Here is a 22,125-nt window from a genome sequence, read left to right as displayed (position 1 = left end):
CCGGAGCCGTGCCGGAGCAGCAGGGGGCCGGGGTCCTACAGCCGCAGACCGTGTTTGTCATCCTGGACTCGCCTGAAACACTCAATCTGGTCCGGTGAGTACGGAAGTTGTGGAAAGTACCGTTAATTCTGCTGCGGGGACGTTCCCACGCCAGACTCCGTTTAGAAACGTATGTTTTTAAAAAGTGCCGTGTCCACTGACTCAGACTCAGAAGGAGCAGAACACGAGGGGAGACATCTGGTGGCTCTGTGGGGGCTGCTGGTGAAATCGGCATAAAAGTTACACACTAATGTTCCATAGTTATATTTGGTTATTAGGATTTATTAGGATCAGGCTGATGATGAAGAAGATCAGGCTGATGATGAAGAAGATCAGGCTGATGATGATGAAGATCAGGCTGATGATGAAGACCAGGCTGATGATGATGAAGATCAGGCTGATGATGATGAAGATCAGGCTGATGATGAAGACCAGGCTGATGATGATGAAGATCAGGCGATGATCAGGTGATGAAGATGGTGATGAAGGTGATGAAGATGGTGATGATGAAGATGATGATGGTGATGATGATGAAGATGATGGTGATGAAGGTGATGATGATGATGATGGTGATGAAGATGATGAAGATGGTGATGATGGTGATGAAGATGGTGATGATGAAGATGATGGTGATGAAGATGGTGATGATGAAGATGATGGTGATGAAGGTGATGATGGTGATGAAGATGGTGGTGATGATGAAGATGATGGTGATGATGAAGATGATGGTGATGAAGATGATGATGGTGATGAAGATGATGATGGTGATGAAGGTGATGAAGATGGTGGTGATGATGAAGATGATGGTGATGATGGTGATGAAGATGATGATGGTGATGAAGGTGATGAAGGTGGTGATGATGAAGACGATGATGATGAAGACGATGATGATGAAGGTGATTAACTTACCATGTGACCATGTGTTATTCACTTTACCTCCAACATTTGTTCTGGTCCAGACAGGAAGTGACTCGGCAGAAACACACACACAGGAAGTGACTCGGCAGAAACACACACAGGAAGTGACTCGGCAGAAACACACACAGGAAGTGGGACTGAAAGCAGTTAAACTGAACTGCTGACAGATGTTGTTCCTCCACATTCTTCTTCCTGGTTTTCAACTTTAATATGAAAATATTTGTTTCACCTGTCAGTAACACTCCCGTCTGTCTCTCAGCCTGTCTGTGGGAGGATTCTCATTGGTTGCCTGTCTGTCTCTCAGGGTGGAGTCTGGGATCGTTGCTGACATTGAGGTTGACGGTTTGCTGCCATCAGACTGCGACGCCTTCTACCAGATCAAGAGCCAGCCAATCAGCTTCAGGTAACACCCACAGCCCAGAGGGAGTGAAACAGGGGATATAACCAGTGACATGCCTGGCAGTGCTCCAGTTTCCCACGGGGATAGCATCAGTGAACGTATCTTTGAGGATGTACTTTACTATGAAGCAAGTTAGCACAAGCGTTAGCCCCAGTTAGCACAAGCATTAGCCCCAGTTAGCACACGCATTAGCCTCAGTTAGCATAAGCATTAGCCCCAGTTAGCACACACATTAGCCTCAGTTAGCACACACATTAGCCCCAGTTAGCACAAGCATTAGCATCAGCTAGCACAAGAATTAGCCCCAGTTAGCACAAGCAGTAGCCCCAGTTAGCACCAACATTAGCCCCAGTTAGCACAAGCATTAGCCCCAGTTAGCACCAACATTAGCCCCAGTTAGCACAAGCATTAGCCCCAGTTAGCACAAACATTAGCCCCAGTTAGCACCAACATTAGCCCCAGTTAGCACAAGCATTACCCTCAGTTAGCACAAACATTAGCCCCAGTTAGCACAAGCATTAGCCCCAGTTAGCACAAACATTAGCCCCAGTTAGCACCAACATTAGCCCCAGTTAGCACAAGCATTAGCCCCAGTTAGCACAAACATTAGCCCCAGTTAGCACCAACATTAGCCCCAGTTAGCACAAGCATTAGCCCCAGTTAGCACAAACATTAGCCCCAGTTAGCACCAACATTAGCCCCAGTTAGCACAAGCATTAGCCCCAGTTAGCACCAACATTAGCCCCAGTTAGCACAAGCATTAGCCCCAGTTAGCACAAACATTAGCCCCAGTTAGCACCAACATTAGCCCCAGTTAGCACAAGCATTACCCTCAGTTAGCACAAACATTAGCCCCAGTTAGCACCAACATTAGCCCCAGTTAGCACAAACATTAGCCCCAGTTAGCACCAACATTAGCCCCAGTTAGCACCAACATTAGCCCCGGTTAGCACCGTGGCTCCTGGTGTGAGTAGCAGGAGGTGAATGTTCGATGAAGCAGCTTAAGTCCAACAAACAGAAACGTGATCAGAGTTTCTTCATGTGATCAGCTGAGTGAACTACAGGTCACACGTGGTTCTTCACACGCATGAAGCCACAAGCATGATGCCTCTGATGTCACAGATTTCAGGTGATGTCATCGACCTGATTAATGTCTTTCTGTCTGCAGCTCATCAGCAGCAGCTTCCTCACCATCATCATCATCATCATCATCGTTGTCACTGCCGTCAGCCATGTCGTCCAGGTAATGCACAAGTACACACAACTACACACCACTACACAACAGTACACAACAGTACACACAACTACACACCACTACACAACAGTACACAACAGTACACACAACTACACACCACTACACAACAGTACACAACAGTACACACCACTACACAACACTACACGACAGTACACAACAGTACACGACGGTACACACCACTACACAATACTACACAACAGTACACACCACTACACAACAGTACACAACAGTACACACCACTACACAACACTACACAACAGTACACAACAGTACACAACGGTACACACCACTACACAATACTACACAACAGTACACACCACTACACAACAGTACACAACAGTACACACCACTACACACTACTACACAACAGTACACAACAGTACACAACAGTACACACCGCTACACACCGCTACACACCGCTACACACCGCTACACACCACTACACACCAGTACACACCGCTACACACCAGTACACATCAGTACACGCCAGTACACACCACTACACACCAGTACACGCCACTACACACCAGTACACCCCAGTACACCCCAGTACACCCCAGTACACACCACTACACACCACTACACACCAGTACACGCCGCTACACACCAGTACACACCGCTACACACCAGTACACGCCACTACACACCAGTACACACCGCTACACACCACTACACACCAGTACACGCCGCTACACACCAGTACACACCGCTACACACCACTACACACCGCTACACACCACTACACACCAGTACACGCCACTACACACCAGTACACACCACTACACACCACTACACACCAGTACACACCGCTACACACCGCTACACACGATACACGCCACTACACGCCACTACACACCAGTACACGCCACTACACACCAGTACACACCAGTACACACCACTACACACCACTACACACCACTACACACCAGTACACACCAGTACACACCACTACACACCAGTACACACCACTACACACCACTACACACCAGTACACACCACTACACACCAGTACACACCAGTACACACCAGTACACCCCAGTACACACCGCTACACGCCAGTACACACCACTAACCAGTACACACCACTACACACCAGTACACACCAGTACACACCACTACACACCACTACACACCAGTACACACCAGTACACACCACTACACACCAGTACACACCAGTACACACCACTACGCACCAGTACACACCAGTACGCACCAGTACACACCAGTACACACCAGTACACACCAGTACACACCAGTACACACCACTACACACCACTACACCCCAGTACACCCCAGTACACACCACTACACACCACTACACCCCAGTACACACCAGTACACACCAGTACACACCAGTACGCACCACTACGCACCAGTACACACCAGTACGCACCAGTACACACCACTACACACCACTACACACCACTACACACCACTACACACCAGTACACACCACTACACACCAGTACACACCACTACACACCACTAAACACCAGTACACAACACTACACACCAGTACACGCCGCTACACACCAGTACACACCGCTACACACCGCTACACACCAGTACACACCAGTACACGCCAGTACACGCCAGTACACGCCAGTACACACCGCTACACACGATACACACCAGTACACACCAGTACACGCCACTACACACCACTACACACCAGTACACGCCGCTACACACCAGTACACACCGCTACACACCACTACACACCAGTACACGCTACTACACACCAGTACACACCGCTACACACCACTACACACCACTACACACCAGTACACGCCAGTACACACCAGTACACACCGCTACACACGATACACACCAGTACACGCCAGTACACGCCACTACACACCACTACACACCAGTACACACCAGTACACACCACTACGCACCAGTACGCACCAGTACACACCAGTACACACCAGTACACACCACTAACCAGTACACACCACTACACACCAGTACACACCAGTACACACCACTACACACCAGTACACACCACTACACACCACTACACACCAGTACACACCAGTACACACCACTACACACCACTACACACCAGTACACACCAGTACACACCAGTACCCCCAGTAAACACCGCTACACGCCAGTACACGCCAGTACACACCAGTACACACCACTACACACCAGTACACACCACTACACACCAGTACACACCACTACACACCAGTACACACCAGTACACACCACTACGCACCAGTACACACCACTACACACCAGTACGCACCAGTACACACCACTACGCACCAGTACACACCAGTACGCACCAGTACACACCAGTACACACCACTACACACCAGTACACACCACTACACACCACTACACACCAGTACACACCAGTACACACCACTACACACCAGTACACACCAGTACACACCACTACGCACCAGTACACACCAGTACGCACCAGTACACACCAGTACACACCAGTACACACCACTACACACCAGTACACACCAGTACACACCACTACACACCACTACACCCCACTACACACCACTACACCCCAGTACACCCCAGTACACACCACTACACACCACTACACCCCAGTACACACCAGTACACACCAGTACACACCAGTACGCACCACTACGCACCAGTACACACCAGTACGCACCAGTACACACCACTACACACCAGTACACACCACTACACACCACTACACACCACTACACACCACTACACACCAGTACACACCACTACACACCAGTACACACCACTACACACCACTAAACACCAGTACACAACACTACACACCAGTACACACCACTACACACCAGTACACACCACTACGCACCAGTACACACCGCTACACACCAGTACACGCCGCTACACACCAGTACACACCGCTACACACCGCTACACACCAGTACACACCAGTACACGCCAGTACACGCCAGTACACGCCAGTACACACCGCTACACACGATACACACCAGTACACACCAGTACACGCCACTACACACCACTACACACCAGTACACGCCGCTACACACCAGTACACACCGCTACACACCACTACACACCAGTACACGCTACTACACACCAGTACACACCGCTACACACCACTACACACCAGTACACGCCAGTACACACCAGTACACACCGCTACACACGATACACACCAGTACACGCCAGTACACGCCACTACACACCACTACACACCAGTACACACCAGTACACACCACTACGCACCAGTACGCACCAGTACACACCAGTACACACCAGTACACACCACTAACCAGTACACACCACTACACACCAGTACACACCAGTACACACCACTACACACCAGTACACACCACTACACACCACTACACACCACTACACACCAGTACACACCAGTACACACCACTACACACCACTACACACCAGTACACACCAGTACACACCAGTACCCCCAGTAAACACCGCTACACGCCAGTACACGCCAGTACACACCAGTACACACCACTACACACCAGTACACACCACTAACCAGTACACACCACTACACACCAGTACACACCACTACACACCAGTACACACCACTACACACCAGTACACACCAGTACACACCACTACGCACCAGTACACACCACTACACACCAGTACGCACCAGTACACACCACTACGCACCAGTACACACCAGTACGCACCAGTACACACCAGTACACACCACTACACACCAGTACACACCACTACACACCAGTACACACCACTACACACCACTACACCCCAGTACACCCCAGTACACACCACTACACACCACTACACCCCAGTACACACCAGTACACACCACTACACACCAGTACACACCACTACACACCAGTACACACCAGTACGCACCACTACGCACCAGTACACACCAGTACACACCAGTACACACCACTACACACCAGTACACACCACTAAACACCAGTACACAACACTACACACCAGTACACACCACTACACACCAGTACACACCACTACACACCAGTACACACCGCTACACACCAGTACACGCCACTACACACCAGTACACACCGCTACACACCACTACACACCAGTACACGCCAGTACACACCAGTACACACCGCTACACACGATACACACCAGTACACACCAGTACACGCCACTACACACCACTACACACCAGTACACGCCGCTACACACCAGTACACACCGCTACACACCACTACACACCAGTACACGCCACTACACACCAGTACACACCGCTACACACCACTACACACCAGTACACGCCAGTACACACCAGTACACACCGCTACACACGATACACACCAGTACACACCACTACACGCCACTACACACCACTACACACCAGTACACACCACTACACACCAGTACACACCAGTTCACACCAGTACACACCACTACGCACCAGTACACACCAGTACACACCAGTACACACCACTAACCAGTACACACCACTACACACCAGTACACACCACTACACACCACTACACACCAGTACACACCACTACACACCACTACACACCAGTACACACCACTACGCACCAGTACACACCAGTACACACCAGTACACACCACTACACACCAGTACACACCACTACACACCAGTACACACCACTACACACCAGTACACGCCACTACACGCCACTACACGCCACTACACACCAGTACACGCCACTACACACCAGTACACACCACTACACACCACTACACACCACTACACCCCAGTACACACCAGTACACACCACTACACACCACTACACACCGCTACACACCAGTACACACCGCTACACACCACTACACACCAGTACACGCCACTACACACCAGTACACACCACTACACACCACTACACACCAGTACACGCCGCTACACACCAGTACACACCGCTACACACCGCTACACACCGCTACACACCGCTACACACGATACACACCAGTACACACCACTACACACCACTACACGCCACTACACGCCACTACACACCACTACACCCCAGTACACACCAGTACACACCACGACACACCACTACACACCACTACACACCACTACACCCCAGTACACACCACTACACACCAGTACACGCCACTACACACCAGTACACACCACTACACACCACTACACACCAGTACACACCAGTACACACCAGTACACACCACTACACACCACTACACCCCAGTACACCCCAGTACACACCACTACACACCACTACACCCCAGTACACACCAGTACACGCCACTACACACCACTACACACCACTACACACCAGTACACGCCACTACACACCAGTACACGCCACTACACACCAGTACACACCACTACACACCACTACACACCACTACACCCCAGTACACACCAGTACACACCACTACACACCAGTACACACCACTACACACCAGTACACACCAGTACACACCAGTACACACCAGTACACACCACTACACACCACTACACACCAGTACACACCAGTACACACCACTACACACCAGTACACACCAGTACACACCACTACACACCACTACACACCACTACACCCCAGTACACACCAGTACACACCACTACACACCAGTACACACCACTACACACCACTACACACCAGTACACACCAGTACACACCAGTACACACCACTACACACCACTACACACCACTACACACCAGTACACACCAGTACACACCACTACACACCACTACACACCAGTACACACCACTACACACCAGTACACACCAGTACACACCAGTACACACCACTACACACCAGTACACACCACTACACACCACTACACCTGTTTCTCAACGTCAGTTCGCCATGAATTAAAGTGCCCCCCCCCTGTCCAGGGTGTTGATGCGTCAGGACCTGATGCGTCGCCAGGCTCTGGAGGAGGAGCAGAAGGAGGCGCAGCAGCAGCTCTTCCTGCGCTCGGCCGACTCCTCCTCCCCCATCAGTGTGTCTGCGTCCTCCTGTGGGCCACCTGCTCAGGTCCCTGTGGAGGTGCTCAAGGTACACACACACACGCACAGCAGTCCAAACTCCTGGAACCTACGTGTCCCATGATGCAGCTGGACAGCTGCGCTCACCTGTCCCGTCCTGTGTCTCAGGTGCAGACTCACCTGGAGAACCCCACCAGGTATCACATCCAGCAGGCTCAGAGGCAGCAGGTACGCCAGTATCTCTCCACCACGCACGCCGCCGCCACCAGGACGGCCAATCAGGAGCCAGCTGCACCCTCGCTAAGCCGTGCCCCCCAGCTGGGCCCCGCCCCCGAGCTACAGCCTGCTGATGGTGGCAGCAAAAAGGAGGTAAACATGTATAAATACACACAAATACAGTATGAATATACAATAATACAGTATAAATACACAGTACAGTATAAATACACAGTATAAATACACAGTACAGTACAATATACAGTACAATACACAGTACAATATAAATACACAGTATAAATACACAGTACAGTATAAATACGCAGTACAATACACAGTATAAATACACAGTACAGTATAAATACATAGTATAAATAGCCAGTACAGTATAAATACACAGTACAATACACAGTATAAATACACAGTAGAGTATAAATACTCAGTACAATACACAGTATAAATACACAGTGTAGTATAAATACACAGTATAAATACACAGTACAGTATAAATACACAGTACAATACACAGTACAATATAAATACACAGTATAAATACACAGTACAGTATAAATACGCAGTACAATACACAGTATAAATACACAGTACAGTATAAATACATAGTATAAATAGCCAGTACAGTATAAATACACAGTACAATACACAGTATAAATACACAGTAGAGTATAAATACTCAGTACAATACACAGTATAAATACACAGTGTAGTATAAATACACAGTATAAATACACAGTATAAATACACAGTACAGTATAAATACACAGTATAAATAGCCAGTACAGTATAAATACACAGTACAATATAAATACACAGTATAAATACACAGTACAATACACAGTACAGTATGAATACACAGTATAAATACACAGTACAATATAAATACACAGTATAAATACACAGTGTAGTATAAATACACAGTATAAATACACAGTACAGTATAAATACACAGTATAAATACACAGTACAATATAAATACACAGTATAAATACACAGTACAGTATATTGTGTACACATATAAACAGGAAGTAAACACAGACAAACTCATTAACCCTTAAAATTCTTCGAGGCTCCATGAAAGCTCCTCCAGATCTTCCTGTTCTCTAAAATCCTTGTTTTAGTGAATGTAGTCTGGTGTGTGTGCTGTTTGTGGTTAAACCAAAAGGATCTTCCAGGTCTCTCTCTGTAGGGATCCTTTCCATGATGCTGTCACACACTTAGAATAACACTCTGAGCCTGTCAGTGGATCAAACAAGCTCTTTTAGTGGACCTACTGTGATCAGGTGCAGTTGTCCCAAAGGATCACGTTGCAGCCATTGCAGCCCGTTTGGTGTCTGCTGGCTGAGGTGATCTACTGGACCAGTTCCAACACTTTTACTACCTACCAGTCACTCACACACCAGGATGTGGACACAGAGGATCATGGGTAGAAACAGTGGAGTGGCCCTTTAAGGACCATTGAAACCTTGATGATCCAGTGGGTTCCTGCTTACAGACCGTTTCAAAGGAGCAGTTCAGCAGTGTTCAGTGAGTCCTTCCTGCTGAGTCCTTCCTGCTGAGTCGGCTGGCAGAGAGGATCTGAGTCAGCAGTCAAACCGGTCTGCTGTCGTAAGAGTTTCACACAACTGAACACACACACACACCCTAACCGTGACATTACAACTAAACCCTAACCCGATTCTAAGCTGAACCTTGAAACCAAGTCTGAACCCTCAAACAGACAGAATGTCCTCACTTCCCAGAAGGTCCCCACTGAGCATGGTTAAAAACTTGTTCCAGTCCTCACTACGTAGCTTGAACAGGAACCCCCCCGCACACACACGTTAGCATGTTCACACTGACGGGGAGAAAACATTCAGTCCTGTTTCGTCATGGTAACAGTTCAGGAGGTAAAGGTGTGATGAACCGCTGTCTGATCCCATCTGATCTGTGATTGGTTCATTCAGATGGAAGAGACGGTCATCAATGATATCATCAGCCTGGAATCGAGCCTGAATGACGAGTTTCTGACGCTGGTCGACTCCAGACTGCAGCTCGCCAACACGGTAACATGCTCAGGAAAAACACGGGACACACACAGGAAACACACGAGAAACACGGGAAACACACAGGAAACACATGAGAAACACACAGGAAACACATGAGAAACACATGAGAAACACACAGGAAACACATGAGAAACACACGGGAAACACTGGAAACACACGGGAAACATAGGAAACACGGGAAACACATGGGAAACACACGGGAAACATAGGAAACACACGGGAAACACACGGGAAACATAGGAAACACGGGAAACACACGGGAAACACACGGGAAACATAGGAAACACGGGAAACACGCGGGAAACACACGGGAAACACGCGGGAAACACACGGGAAACACACGGGAAACACACGGGAAACACTGGAAACACACGGGAAACATAGGAAACACGGGAAACACATGGGAAACACGGGAAACACACGGGAAACATAGGAAACACACGGGAAACACACGGGAAACACGCGGGAAACACACGGGAAACACACGGGAAACATAGGAAACACACGGGAAACACACGGGAAACACGCGGGAAACACACAGGAAACACACGGGAAACATAGGAAACACGGGAAACACAGGAAACACACGGGAAACACGCGGGAAACATGGGAAACACGGGAAACACACGGGAAACACAGGAAACACACGGGAAACACACGGGAAACACGCGGGAAACACACAGGAAACACACGGGAAACACTGGAAACACACGGGAAACATAGGAAACACGGGAAACACACGGGAAACACGCGGGAAACACACGGGAAACACACGGGAAACATAGGAAACACGCGGGAAACACGCGGGAAACACACGGGAAACACGCGGGAAACATGGGAAACACGGGAAACACACGGGAAACACACGGGAAACACAGGAAACACACGGGAAACACGCGGGAAACACGCGGGAAACACACAGGAAACACACGGGAAACACTGGAAACACACGGGAAACACACGGGAAACACGGGAAACACACGGGAAACACGGGAAACACACGGGAAACATAGGAAACACACGGGAAACACACGGGAAACACACAGGAAACATAGGAAACACACGGGAAACACACGGGAAACACACAGGAAACATAGGAAACACACGGGAAACACACGGGAAACACACAGGAAACATAGGAAACACACGGGAAACACACGGGAAACACGCGGGAAACACACAGGAAACACACGGGAAACACTGGAAACACGCGGGAAACATGGGAAACACACGGGAAACACACGGGAAACACGGGAAACACACGGGAAACATAGGAAACACACGGGAAACACACGGGAAACACACGGGAAACACACGGGAAACACACAGGAAACATAGGAAACACACGGGAAACACACGGGAAACACACAGGAAACATAGGAAACACACGGGAAACACACGGGAAACACGCGGGAAACACAGGAAACACAGGAAACACACGGGAAACACTGGAAACACACGGGAAACATAGGAAACACACGGGAAACACACGGGAAACACACGAGAAACACAGGAAACACACGGGAAACATAGGAAACACGGGAAACACACAGGAAACACATGGGAAACACACGGGAAACATGGGAAACACACGGGAAACATAGGAAACACACAGGAAACACACAGGAAACACAGGAAACACAGGAAACACACAGGAAACACACGGGAAACACAGGAAACACACAGGAAACACACGGGAAACACAGGAAACACACAGGAAACACACGGGAAACACAGGAAACACACGGGAAACACACGGGAAACACAGGAAACACGCGGGAAACACACAGGAAACACGGGAAACACACGGGAAACACAGGAAACACACGGGAAACACACGGGAAACACAGGAAACACACGGGAAACACACGGGAAACACGGGAAACACACGGGAAACACGCGGGAAACACACGGGAAACACACGGGAAACACGCGGGAAACACACGGGAAACACACGGGAAACACACAGGAAACGCGGGAAACACACGGGAAACACACGGGAAACACACGGGAAACACACGGGAAACACACGGGAAACACACGGGAAACACACGGGAAACACACGGGAAACGCGGGAAACACGCGGGAAACACACGGGAAACACACGGGAAACACACAGGAAACACACGGGAAACACACGAGAAACACACAGGAAACACACGGGAAACACACGGGAAACACACAGGAAACACACGGGAAACACACGGGAAACACACGGGAAACACACGGGAAACACACGGGAAACACACGGGAAACACACGGGAAACACGCGGGAAACACGCGGGAAACACACGAGAAACACACGGGAAACACACGGGAAACACACGGGAAACACACGGGAAACACACGGGAAACACACGGGAAACACACGGGAAACACGCGGGAAACACACGGGAAACGCGGGAAACACGCGGGAAACACACGGGAAACACACGGGAAACACACAGGAAACACACAGGAAACACACAGGAAACACACAGGAAACACACGGGAAACACACGGGAAACACACGGGAAACACACGGGAAACACACGGGAAACACACAGGAAACACACAGGAAACACACAGGAAACACACGGGAAACACACGGGAAACACGCGGGAAACACACGAGAAACACACGGGAAACACACGGGAAACACACGGGAAACACACGGGAAACACACGGGAAACACACGGGAAACGCGGGAAACACGCGGGAAACACACGGGAAACACACGGGAAACACACAGGAAACACACGGGAAACACACGAGAAACACACAGGAAACACACGGGAAACACACGGGAAACACACGGGAAACACTGGAAACACACGGGAAACATAGGAAACACACGGGAAACACACGGGAAACACGGGAAACACAGGAAACACACAGGAAACACACGGTAAACATAGGAAACACACGGGAAACACTGGAAACACACGGGAAACACTGGAAACACACGGGAAACATAGGAAACACACGGGAAACACACGGGAAACACACGGGAAACACAGGAAACACACGGGAAACACACGGGAAACACAGGAAACACACAGGAAACATAGGAAACACACGGGAAACACGGGAAACACAGGAAACACACAGGAAACACACGGGAAACATAGGAAACACACGGGAAACACGGGAAACACGGGAAACACAGGAAACACACAGGAAACACACGGGAAACATAGGAAACACACGGGAAACACGGGAAACACAGGAAACACACAGGAAACACACGGGAAACATAGGAAACACACGGGAAACACGGGAAACACGGGAAACACAGGAAACACACAGGAAACACACGGGAAACAGGAAACACACGGGAAACACTGGAAACACACGGGAAACACTGGAAACACACGGGAAACATAGGAAACACACGGGAAACACAGGAAACACACGGGAAACACACGGGAAACACGGGAAACACAGGAAACACACAGGAAACACACGGGAAACATAGGAAACACGGGAAACACGGGAAACACAGGAAACACACGGGAAACACACAGGAAACATAGGAAACACACGGGAAACACTGGAAACACACGGGAAACACTGGAAACACACGGGAAACATAGGAAACACACGGGAAACACTGGAAACACACGGGAAACACACGGGAAACACGGGAAACACAGGAAACACACAGGAAACACACGGGAAACATAGGAAACACACGGGAAACACTGGAAACACACGGGAAACACACGGGAAACACTGGAAACACACGGGAAACATAGGAAACACACGGGAAACACAGGAAACACACGGGAAACACACGGGAAACACGGGAAACACAGGAAACACACGGGAAACATAGGAAACACACGGGAAACACAGGAAACACAGGAAACACACAGGAAACACGGGAAACACAGGAAACACAGGAAACACACAGGAAACACACGGGAAACACAGGAAACACACGGGAAACACACGGGAAACACGGGAAACACAGGAAACACACAGGAAACACACGGGAAACATAGGAAACACACGGGAAACACTGGAAACACACTGGAAACACACGGGAAACATAGGAAACACACGGGAAACACTGGAAACACACGGGAAACATAGGAAACACACGGGAAACACAGGAAACACTGGAAACACACAGGAAACACACGGGAAACATAGGAAACACACGGGAAACACTGGAAACACACTGGAAACACACGGGAAACATAGGAAACACACGGGAAACACTGGAAACACACGGGAAACATAGGAAACACACGGGAAACACTGGAAACACACGGGAAACACGGGAAACACAGGAAACACACAGGAAACACACGGGAAACATAGGAAACACACGGGAAACACTGGAAACACACTGGAAACACACGGGAAACATAGGAAACACACGGGAAACACTGGAAACACACGGGAAACATAGGAAACACACGGGAAACACTGGAAACACACGGGAAACATAGGAAACACACGGGAAACACAGGAAACACACAGGAAACACACGGGAAACAGAAAACTGTGAGGAATCAAAGAAAACGTATAGAAAAGACGAAGAACGTAAACGACGTGCTGACGAACACACGCTGGTGACGTGTGCAGCTGTAACCTCCAGAGAACAGCGGGGGGGCACCCTGAGAGACTCAGACTGAGGAATCCGAAACCTTACCAGCGTGCACCTGAATGCATCTCAAATACAAAAGCAAGTCTGAAAACTGATGGTGTTAAAGGAGCATTACACACTAAATATCTCCTTTCCAAGAACACACCATAACTCTAAATGAGGTCAGAGGTAAAGATGGAGGGCGTTAACAGATCTAACCGTCCAGAGACCATCAGACCATCCTGGTTCCTGCTGCACCGCTGGGGGCGGAGCCTGACCCTGTGTGTGTGTGTGTGTGTGTGTGTGTGTGTGTGTGTGTGTGATAATGAGGGAGGGTTTGTGTGTCTTTCTTAAAGAGACGTTTCCTCATTTTTCAACAGTCGACCAAACAGAAAGAGGAAGAGAGGCTGCTCTGTGTGTCAGAGTGTGTGTGTGTGTGTGAGGATGAGGATTTTAGTGCTGCTGCCGGATCATGAGAAGAGGAGGATTAAATCAGAGGTAACCACTTTCTCCTGCTGTTGCAGCTCATTTTGACGCTTTATTTTGAAAGACATCAGCGCAGTAAAAGTACTCTGATCCTTCAAAATAAAAGTACTTGAGTATTGTGAGTACTCTGGTTGTCGTTACAGCTGATCTGTAATCAGTCAGGTGTGTGTCTGATCTGCACTAAATGTGTTATAGAAGGTGTGTGTGTGTGTGTGTGTGTGTGTGTGTGTGTGTGTGTGTGTGTGTGTGTGTGTGTGCCCTGTAGATGTAAACTGAGGTCCTGCTCTGTGTGTGTTTGCTCAGTAACAGACAGGAAAGACCACCAGTAAAGAGTAGTTTGAAAAGAATCACTATTTTATTTTTAGGCCACCTCACCGAGTGTCTGTCTGCCTGCCTGTCTGCCTGCCTGTCTGCCTGCCTGTCTGTGTGTTCAGGGTCTCTGGATGAGACGTCCAGACTGAACACAGAGCCGCTGCTCTGCAGGTTAAAGTGACTTCAGATCCAAACTAACCTTTAACTCTGCTGTGTTCTGCTACTAAAATCACTGTTTTTGTGAATGGAGTCTGGTGTGTTTGCAGAGAGCTGTTAAACCAATCACCACAGGAGTTACTCTTTACTGCTGGACATCTTCTGTGTGTGTGTGTGTGTGTGTGTGTGTGTTATCCTGGTATGCAGTGTTTATCAGCAGTAAAAAGTGAGGGGGGAGGTCTCAGCCAATCACGACGCAGGTTGCTCTGGATAGCCTCTGACTGTTCTCAGCCTCTGATTGGTTGGTTGGCTGCTGATTCTGTCCTCTGGTTGGTTCGTTCCAGCTGCCGGTGTCGGGGAACATGCTGGACGTCTACGGCAGCAGTGGCGGCAGGGGAGGGTTGGCCACACCCACCATCACCGTTAGCAACAGTTGCCCAGCCGACCTGCACGCCGTCAAGCAAGAGCTGAACGGTGAGTGTCACACACAGTAAAAGTACTACCAGTACACAGTAAAAGTACTACCAGTACACAGTAAAACACTGTCCCTGCAGTAAAAGTACTACAGTACACAGTAAAAGTACTACAGTACACAGTAAAACACTGTCACACAGTAAAAGTACTACCAGTACACAGTAAAAGTACTACCAGTACACAGTAAAACACTGTCCCTGCAGTAAAACTACTACAGTACACAGTAAAAGTACTACAGTACACAGTAAAACACTGTCCCTGCAGTAAAACTACTACAGTACACAGTAAAAGTACTACAGTACACTGTAAAACACTGTCCCTGCAGTAAAAGTACTACAGTACACAGTAAAAGTACTACAGTACACAGTAAAACACTTTCCTTGCAATAAAAGTACTACAGTATGCAGTAAAAGTACTACAGTACACAATAAAAGTACTACCAGTACACAGTAAAAGTACCACCAGTACACAGTAAAAGTACTACCAGTACACAGTAAAAGTACCACCAGTACACAGTAAAACACTGTCCCTGCAGTAAAAGTACTACACACAGTAACACACACTGTGATGATGATGATGATGATGATGATGAAGCTGATGATGAAGGTGATGATGAAGCTGATGATGAAGGTGATGATGATGATGAAGATGATGATGAAGGTGATGATGATGAAGATGATGATGATGAAGCTGATGATGAAGGTGATGATGAAGCTGATGATGATGATGATGAAGATGATGACGATGAAGGTGATGATGATGATGAAGGTGATGACGATGAAGGTGATGATGATGATGAAGGTGATGACGATGAAGGTGACGATGAAGGTGATGATGAAGGTGATGATGAAGATGATGATGAAGCTGGTGATGAAGGTGATGAAGGTGATGATGAAGGTGATGATGATGATGATGAAGATGATGATGAAGGTGATGATGAAGGTGATGATGAAGCTGGTGATGAAGATGATGAAGGTGACGATGAAGGTGATGATGATGATGATGATGATGAAGGTGATGATGAAGGTGATGATGAAGGTGATGATGATGATGATGAAGGTGATGATGATGATGATGAAGGTGATGATGATGATGATGATGAAGCTGATGATGAAGGTGATGATGAAGGTGATGATGATGATGATGAAGGTGATGATGATGATGATGAAGATGATGAAGATGATGATGAAGCTGGTGATGGATGATGAAGGTGATGATGAAGGTGATGATGATGATAATGAAGATGATGATGAAGGTGATGATGAAGGTGATGATGAAGATGATGACGATGAAGGTGATGATGATGATGATGATGATGAAGCTGATGATGATGTGTTGTTGTTGTAGATGTGGAGACCAAAGCTCTGATCAAAGAGCGGCAGAAGAAGGACAACCACAACCTCAGTGAGTTCTGCTCTTTTACTTCATTCACAACTGCAGTCGTTTGCATTTAAACCGTTTTTCCCGTCGTCATTGGGACGACAGAGAATGAGTTTGGAGGACAGAAGGAAAGCAGTTAGCAGTTAGCTGTTAGCAGTTAGCTGCTAGCTGTTAGCAGTTAGCAGCTAGCTGTTAGCAGTTAGCAGTTAGCTGTTAGCAGTTAGCTGCTAGCTGTTAGCAGTTAGCAGCTAGCTGTTAGCAGTTAGCTGCCAGTGTGCCGCAGAGTCATGCAGTGTGCTTGGCTAACGGAGCTCACAGCCAGTGGCTCTTACCCTGATCTAAAGCAGGAACCAGAGGAGTGGATCATTTCTTTAGTCTGTAGCCGCGTCGTGTGGTGGGACAGAAAATGTGATTAAACAGGTAACTGAATACAGGAAATATGAAGATTTCAAAATAAAAGTAGCAATGGAGAATTTGGACTCCAGCTGCCTTTGTTCCAGAAGAAGAAATATATAATATGATTTAAAATGTTGAAAGCATCGAGGTGAATATTCAGATTTAAGACGTCTGATGTTTGAGGCGCTGGATCAGCTGACTGAAGCTGAGCCCTGCTAAAGAAATCATGTTGGTTGTTGTGTGTTTCAGTTGAGAGGAGGAGGAGGTTCAACATCAACGACCGCATCAAAGAGCTCGGAGACCTCATCCCCAAATCCACCGACCCGTCAGTAAACTCTAATCTTTAACTTCAGGGCTTCACTCTGACCTTTATCTGATCATGTGACTTAAAAGATCTCTGGTTAAAGGGTCACTCTGGTGTTTCTCCCCCTGGTCCTCTGTGTCCTCATCCTGGTGTGTGAGTGACTGGTAGGTAGTAAAAGTGTTGGAACTGGTCCAGTAGATCACCTCAGCCAGCAGCCACCAAACGGGCTGCAATGGCTGCAACGTGATCCTTTGGGACCATCAGTCAGTCTGTTTGTGTTATTGTGCCTTACACAGATATTGTGTTGGATCTGAACTGATCCTTTAAAACACCAAAGTCTCACAATGACATAAACAGATTAACTGATGGAGCAGCAGCTCTAAAATCCCTGTTTTAGTGAATGTAGTCTGGTGTGTGTGCAGAGAGCGATAGAACGGCTGTTTGTGGTTAAACCAAAAGGATCTTCCTCAGGCCTGGTGTCCAGGTTTAGAAATACCAGAGCTGTCCTTTAATAATTCTGTTCTCAGTCACTGATTGGTCCATGATTGATTATTTGTAAGTTAGTAACAGTAAAACTGTTTCCTGCCGATACAAATGCACTGATGTCAAGGTGTACTCCAAGTCCCTTGGTGACATCACCAGTGGGTGTGGTTACAGGTGAAAAACCCCTGAGCACACCTGCTAACCTGTCAACCTGCTAACCAGTTAATCTGCTAACCTACTCATCTGTTAACCTGCTAACCTGTTAACCAGTTAATCTGCTAACCTGTCAACCTGTTAACCTGCTAATCTGCTAACCTGTCAACCTGCTAACCAGTTAATCTGCTAACCTACTCATCTGTTAACCTGCTAACCTGTTAACCTGTTAATCTGCTAACCAGTTAATCTGCTAACCTACTCATCTGTTAACCTGTTAATCTGCTAACCTGTTAACCTGCTAACCTGCTCACCAGGCTGGTTATGTTATGCTAATGAGGCGCGGCCTGTGATTGGTTGATCAGGGAGCTGAGGTGGAACAAAGGCACCATCCTGAAGGCGTCGGTGGATTACATCCGCAAACTGCAGAAAGAGCAGCAGAGAGCCCGAGAGATGGAGGAGAGACAGAGGAGGCTGGAGAACACCAACCAAACGCTGCTGCTGCGGATACAGGTGGGGGGGTGGGGTCGGGGTCATACGGTCGGGTGACAGCTAACTGCTAGCGCAGCTGCTAGCTAAGCTACATATGTACATAAAGTAATACTTTCTATGGAAGAGCTGAATCACGGTCAGAATGATGACGTCGGTGATGTGATACGGCAGTGGTTACCATGGCAACAGCAGCTGATGGCTGAGCTGAGAGAGGGACCTGTTTGTGTTGGGGGGGGTGTGACAGGGTGTGACGGTGACTTCCTGTCTCTGTGTTTGATGTCGTCCTCGTAGGAGTTGGAGCTTCAGAGTCGCCTCCACAGCCTCTCCTCCTCCTCCTCCTCCTCCTCCCTGGACCCCCAGGCCCTGCTCTCCCCTCCGCTGCCTCACCCCTTCTCCTCGTCCTCTCCCTCCTCCTCGCTGGCGACCCCGTCCCTCGGTCTGGACGCGCTAAGCTTTGTGGAGCTGGACGAGCCCCGGGGGGCATCCGTCGTCTTCTCCCCGGGCCTGATGTCCGACGTGGGGCTGACGGAGCTCCACGGCCTGGGAGACATCCTGATGGAGGAGGGGGGGTGCGGGGGAGGAGGGGTGATGTCTGACCCCCTGCTGTCCTGCGGAGCCTCGAAGGCCAGCAGCAGGAGGAGCAGCTTCAGCATGGACGAGGACCTCTGACGACATCATCACACGGAGGGATCCTATTGGCCAGATCAGGAGGCGGGACGCCACGTTCTAACAGAACCACTTTCAGTCAGTGACATCATCAGAACGAATGGTGCACATAAGTGACATCACAAGGAACAACTGTGCCCTCCATAGTAACCACCACTCACCACTGTGAGTCCTATAGTGTATCCATGGCAGCCAAGTTTCTCTTCCAGCGTAACCATGGCAATATTGGCTGTAACCAAGGGGACTCCTTTGCCTTACAGTATAACATGACGTTCCCATGGTAACTGCTGTGACCTACATGTAACCCTGGTAACCATACCATTCCCATGGTAACAAGTCCTCACCTGTAACCAAGGCAACTGCTTTGTCCTCCAGTAGAGCCATGGTGTTTCCATGGTAACCACTGTGTCCTTTAGTATACCCATGGCAACCATGTTTTTCCTCCAGTGTTCTCATGGTAGCCAGTCCTCACCTGTAACCAGGGTAACTGCTTTGTCCCCTAATAGAACCACAGTGTTCCCGCGATAACTGTCGTGTTCTCCAGCGTAACCATGGTAACTGCCGTGTCTCAGAGTGCGATGACGGTTGAGTTCAGTGTCGTCTCGTCCGACAGACTGAGCGGCCCAGAAGCTGATTGACAAACTGCCGACCGATTGGTCCGTAGATGTGTGTGCAGGTGATCAATTTAGAAAAAAAAGATTTAAAGTCTGAAATGCAGGTTGATCAATCTAAGATGGACCAAAACAAACTTGAGTCCTTGGTCACAATGAACACAAACATCATCATCATCTTGTTACCCACAATGCTTCCTGTTTGCCTGCGACTCTAAGGCCACAGGTCGGAGGTGATCTTCGGCACAGTGTGAGATGCTGATTGAAGGAGCCGCAGCGTTCCTCAGTCATTCTGATAATAAATCAAACATTTAATTTCAATAACAAAAAACTTTTATTTTCAATAAAATAAAAATCAACTCAAAATTGTGAGTCTAAATTGTAAATATGAGATATGAAGTGAAACTTCTGACTTATTTTTGATCCCCTTGACTTCAAGAGTTTATTTTTGGATTAAATAAATTGAAAAGATGAGATTCTGCTTGATAACATTTGACTTTGCATCTTATAGTTTTTTATTCTCGTCCTGAATCACAAACGGAGAAAACGTTCCTTCATTCCGATAAATGTCACTGAAAAGTTCCTGCGGTTAAAAAGGACTTAAATGCACCGCCGTGATGTTTTTATGAGGACTGAGCATTTATTTGTTCACCTGGACTGAGCCGGCGCCACCTACAGCAGCCTCACCTGTCCTGACAAGTCTGTGACTCACCTGTGACTCACCTGTGACTCACCTGTGACTCTGGGAACTACAGACGTAACTTTAGTGATTTTATCGACTAGGAGTGCTGGAAGGGTCCGGTGTCTGGTCTGAACAGAAGTGTTAAATC

At 48.3% G+C, this 22,125-nt stretch overlaps 1 protein-coding gene across 1 annotated transcript in view; it reads left to right on the top strand.

The window, feature by feature from the left end:
• The window catches only part of tfe3a (transcription factor binding to IGHM enhancer 3a), a 21,966-nt gene extending 253 nt beyond the window's left edge, over window positions 1-21,713 (top strand). The window contains exons 1-11 of the mRNA XM_070840072.1: window positions 1-94; window positions 1,262-1,360; window positions 2,526-2,600; window positions 8,435-8,597; window positions 8,696-8,896; window positions 10,705-10,803; window positions 16,681-16,810; window positions 18,158-18,214; window positions 18,836-18,911; window positions 19,892-20,039; window positions 20,310-21,713. The exon at window positions 1-94 is cut by the window's left edge and continues 253 nt beyond it. Of these exons, the coding sequence (XP_070696173.1) occupies window positions 1-94; window positions 1,262-1,360; window positions 2,526-2,600; window positions 8,435-8,597; window positions 8,696-8,896; window positions 10,705-10,803; window positions 16,681-16,810; window positions 18,158-18,214; window positions 18,836-18,911; window positions 19,892-20,039; window positions 20,310-20,687 (1,520 nt within the window). The 3' untranslated portion in view covers window positions 20,688-21,713. The remainder of the gene's footprint in view (window positions 95-1,261; window positions 1,361-2,525; window positions 2,601-8,434; window positions 8,598-8,695; window positions 8,897-10,704; window positions 10,804-16,680; window positions 16,811-18,157; window positions 18,215-18,835; window positions 18,912-19,891; window positions 20,040-20,309) is intronic.
• Window positions 21,714-22,125: the final 412 nt, after the last annotated feature.

Source organism: Pempheris klunzingeri, chromosome 11, assembly GCF_042242105.1.
Source record: "Pempheris klunzingeri isolate RE-2024b chromosome 11, fPemKlu1.hap1, whole genome shotgun sequence".
Classification (NCBI taxonomy): Eukaryota; Metazoa; Chordata; class Actinopteri; order Acropomatiformes; family Pempheridae; genus Pempheris; species Pempheris klunzingeri.
The sequence above is the reverse complement of the archived record's forward strand: the minus strand, read 5'-3'. Positions and strand labels throughout refer to the sequence as shown.